Source organism: Chrysochloris asiatica, unplaced genomic scaffold (assembly GCF_000296735.1).
Source record: "Chrysochloris asiatica unplaced genomic scaffold, ChrAsi1.0 scaffold00099, whole genome shotgun sequence".
Classification (NCBI taxonomy): Eukaryota; Metazoa; Chordata; class Mammalia; order Afrosoricida; family Chrysochloridae; genus Chrysochloris; species Chrysochloris asiatica.
Window position 1 is genome coordinate 11476287 of NW_006408617.1, and position 4027 is coordinate 11480313.

At 41.3% G+C, this 4027-nt stretch overlaps 1 protein-coding gene and 1 pseudogene across 1 annotated transcript; one reads left to right on the top strand and one right to left on the bottom strand.

The window, feature by feature from the left end:
• Positions 1-1562: 1562 nt before the first annotated feature.
• On the top strand, positions 1563-2314 carry PHOSPHO2 (phosphatase, orphan 2). The gene has a single exon (XM_006867025.1). It carries the CDS (start codon positions 1586-1588, stop codon positions 2309-2311), a length of 726 nt encoding a protein of 241 aa, XP_006867087.1. The 5' UTR covers positions 1563-1585; the 3' UTR covers positions 2312-2314.
• Positions 2315-3089: 775 nt separating this feature from the next.
• On the bottom strand, positions 3090-3801 carry LOC102820789 (annotated as a pseudogene).
• Positions 3802-4027: the final 226 nt, after the last annotated feature.

The window sequence follows — 4027 nt, forward strand, 5'->3', positions numbered from 1 at the left end:
ATGAGCTGGACTGCAAAGTCGGTTTGAACCAGAAGATCGGCAGTTCAAGCTCACCAGCTGCTCCTTGGGAACCATATACAGGGTTGGTATAGGTCAGAACAGAGTCGAAGGCACTTAATAACAGTGTACCATATTGGAAATACATATTCACAATAAAACTTAAAAAGAAAATATATATTCATCTAAATGTCCAAAGGGCACATTTTCCAAGCCAGCCTCCTGCCCACAAGCACACTGCCTTTCTCAGTCCATGGGCCTCAGTACTTTGCTGCTTTGTCTTTTTATGCCATTGCCTCTGCTGCCCTCTCTGTTGTCGCTGCTTTTCTGGTTAGGGTCCCTCATACCACTCATGCTCTTCCCTCTTGATGGTCCTAGGGTCCTCTGCAAGTTAAAGATCTTTTCAAAAATTATATTTGAAACATTTCATTTAATATTTTTGGTTAGAGTTTTTGGTTAGTATACAGATAATTTATATTACACATGACCTGTTATTTAACATGAGAATTATTATAAATATTTTTAACTGGTAAATATGATTGTGATGGGTGCTTTAAAGATAAATAAGACTATAAGTGAATAGATAAGTATGTTTAGTTACTTTTTTCTCTGGATAGTTATATAGTTTCATTTACAGTACTGAGGCATCCCCAAAATAATACTATGAGTGTCCTTTTTAGATACTATTTCCCATTCACTTATAATACTCAAATATAAATTTTGCTTCATAGTAGTCACATGTTTTTAAGTGACATTAAGTCAGTTCTGACTCAGCAACCCTGTATAGGGTTTCCAAGGAGTGTCTGGTGGGCTTAAACCGCCGACCTTGCAGTTCAAACCATCATGGTGGTGGTGTTGGTTATGTGCCGTGGAGTTGGTTCTAACGCATAACAACCCTGCACAGGGTTTCTGAGGCTGTATATCTTTACAGGAGCAGAAATCCTCATTTTTCTCCTGCAGAACAGCTGGTAGTTTTAAACTGCCGTCCCTGACGTTATCAGCCCGATTCATAACCACTACACTACCAGAGCTCCTTTCAAACCATCTAGTGGATGCATAATTATCCTACAGTGCCATGCCAGGACGCCTAGTACTTAAATGTTGTTGAGTGCTTACAAGTCTGTTCCAACCCATATCCACCCTGTATAGAGTTTCCAACAAGCAACTGGTGAGCTTGAATGACCAACCTTGCAGTTTAAAATGATCTTGCAGTCCAGCGCATTAACCCACACCAGGACTCTACAGTATGTATATGTTGTTGTTAAGTACAGTCGAGTCAGTTCCGACCCATAGCAACCCTGTATAGGGTTTCTGAGGAGCGGCTGGTGAGCTTGAACTGCTGACCATGCGGTTCAAACCAACTTTGCAGCCCAGTGCAATAACCCATAGCACCACACCAGGACTCCGCAGTACTTATATAGTGGTATTAAAATGTTTAGTTATTTAAACTTGTGTTTATGCATCCTTTGTCTCAGTAGATGGTTTATTATTTGTTAAATAAGTATAGAAACTGAATGTGTGAAACAGTTTGTTTAGGAAATAATCTTTTTTTTTTTTTTCAGGGTAATTTGCATCTGTTTCTGGAACCATGAAAATTTTGCTGGTTTTTGACTTTGACAATACAGTCTTAGATGACAACAGTGACACCCGGATTGTCCAGTGTGCTCCAGAGAAAAAGCTTCCGATTGAGCTGCAAGATTCTTACCAGAAAGGCTTTTGGACAGAATTTATGGGTAGAGTCTTTAGGTATTTGGGAGACAAAGGTGTCCGAGAAGATGACATGAAAAGAGTAGTGACATCAATGCCCTTCACTCCAGGAATGGTGGAACTTTTAAACTTTGTCAGAAAGAATCGGGATCGATTTGATTGTATCATTATTTCAGATTCAAATTCAGTCTTTATAGATTGGGTTTTAAAAGCTGCCAATTTTCACGATGTGTTTGATAAAGTGTTTACAAATCCAGCAGCCTTCGATCACAATGGTCATCTCACTGTGGAAAATTACCACACTCATTCTTGTACTCGGTGCCCAAAGAATCTCTGCAAAAAGGTGGTTCTGGTAGAGTTTGTAGATAGTCAGCTACAACAGGGAGTGAATTATACACAGGTTGTTTATATAGGTGACGGCGGGAATGATTTCTGTCCAGTGACTTTTTTAAAGAAGAATGATGTTGCCATGGCACGGAAGGGATATACCTTGCAGAAAACCCTCTCCAGAATGCCTCAGACTCATGGTCCTGTGGAATCCTCTGTGTTAGTTTGGTCTTCAGGTGTTGAAATAATTTCTCATTTGCAGTTTCTAATAAAAGTATAATATCCCAACCACTGATGTGTATCAGCTGCATGCAACTAAAACCCCAAAAACCAGTGACTTTTTTTTTTTTTGGTTTTGGCCAAACTCTTTGTGTTTGGATAAGCACTGGACTGCTACAGGATAAGCACTAGACTGCGAACCACAAGCTCGTCTGTGCAAACCCACCAGCTCCTCCTCGGAAACCCTGTACAGGGTCACTGTGAGTCGGAACAACAAAGTTAACACACACTTACGTGGTCTTAATGGGGTCGGGGAAAAGGGGAGGCTCTTGCAGACTCCCAAGGAAATGTGAGAAAGGCTATATATGGCCAGAGTTATCCTTTTATTTTGGGTTTACTGTGTGAATAGCACTTCCTTACTTAAACATTGATCTCAGAGAACACTGAGATTTCAGATTGAAGACACCCTGAAATCTATGAGTAGCAAGCCCAACCACCCTTCTCATATCTATCTAGCTTGTTTATATAGGCAGAATGAGTCATCTCCCCATTTTAGACGGTTAGATGTTTGTGGAAAATCTTAGTATTGCTTGCCTCATTTACTGGGAAGAATTAAGTAGAAAGTGGCCTTCAGGGACACTTAAGAGAATTACAACACTAGTACACAAGTCAAGTCTTACACATTTAACATTTGCTTATTGAAAGCAGTGTCATAAAATCAAACAAAATTAAACAGATTTTGCTTTTGCCTCACAAGAAACATAAAAATTATGAAGAAATACTTAACAAGAAATTTTTTAAAAGTAACACAACTTTTCCTATTAAGAGTCCTTGGGTGGTTATGACAGAATAGGTTCCACTTTTTGTTTGTTTCCTTGAACAGGGATTTTGATCCAAAGTTTTGTTTGTTTGTAGTCTCTGCTTCTGCCTCCTCTGCTATCAGATTGGCTTCCTCCATGGCCACCACCTCTTGGTGCTCCGCGGCTTGAACTGCTGCAGGAATCACATGGAGGAGGGTGATACCTTACCATAGATGGGTGAAGCCCTCTTATCTGCCTACCTGATTACGACCACTTGAGTAGAGATCACTTTGGCTGCTTGAGTAACTGTCACAACTTCCACCATATCCATCTCGTGAGCTGCTATAATCATCATAGTGACTGCTTCCACCATAAGATGGTGGGGGCCCTCTTGTAGGTGGAGCACTACGTGAGTTACCATAGCTCTCATAGGAATCTCTGTAGGAGCCTCCACTTGCATGGTCTGAATAGTCACGATCATGACCATAGCCGTCTCTATCACTATAGCCTCTGGATGAATAGTCATGTGAGCTGAAATGACCATAATCACGATATGTATAATCTCTTGGTGGTGGTACATAATCTCTTGAATCTTGAGAATTTGGGTATTCGCTGCTTGAATAGCTGTCTTTAGTGGAATAGCCATATCTCTTGGTGACAGGTACACATGTCTACAAGACGGCAAGGGTTCCCTTCTTGGTAGTCCTCCATAACTATCTCTTCCACGTGATAGAGGGGCTCTGCCTCCCATTCCACTGCTACTGTGGACTGGTCCTGAAAGGACTGATCTTTTAGGAGGGGGACCACTACTTTGTGGTGAAGGTTGGAAGTAGTCCCCTGGAAGAACTCATGTTAAAATTCATGGAATAGCCACCATCCATGTGTCCCCCATGTGAAGGGGGTCACCTGGGTCCTCCAGTGCCTACTCTTCCACCTTTAAGGCCTTTAGGTGGGCCTCTGCTTCTTGAAGGTGGTGG

What these genes read in the sequence shown, in the direction of transcription:
- PHOSPHO2 (XM_006867025.1), top strand. Translation starts at nt 1,586, where the DNA reads ATGAAAATTTTGCTGGTTTTTGACTTTGACAATACAGTCTTAGATGAC.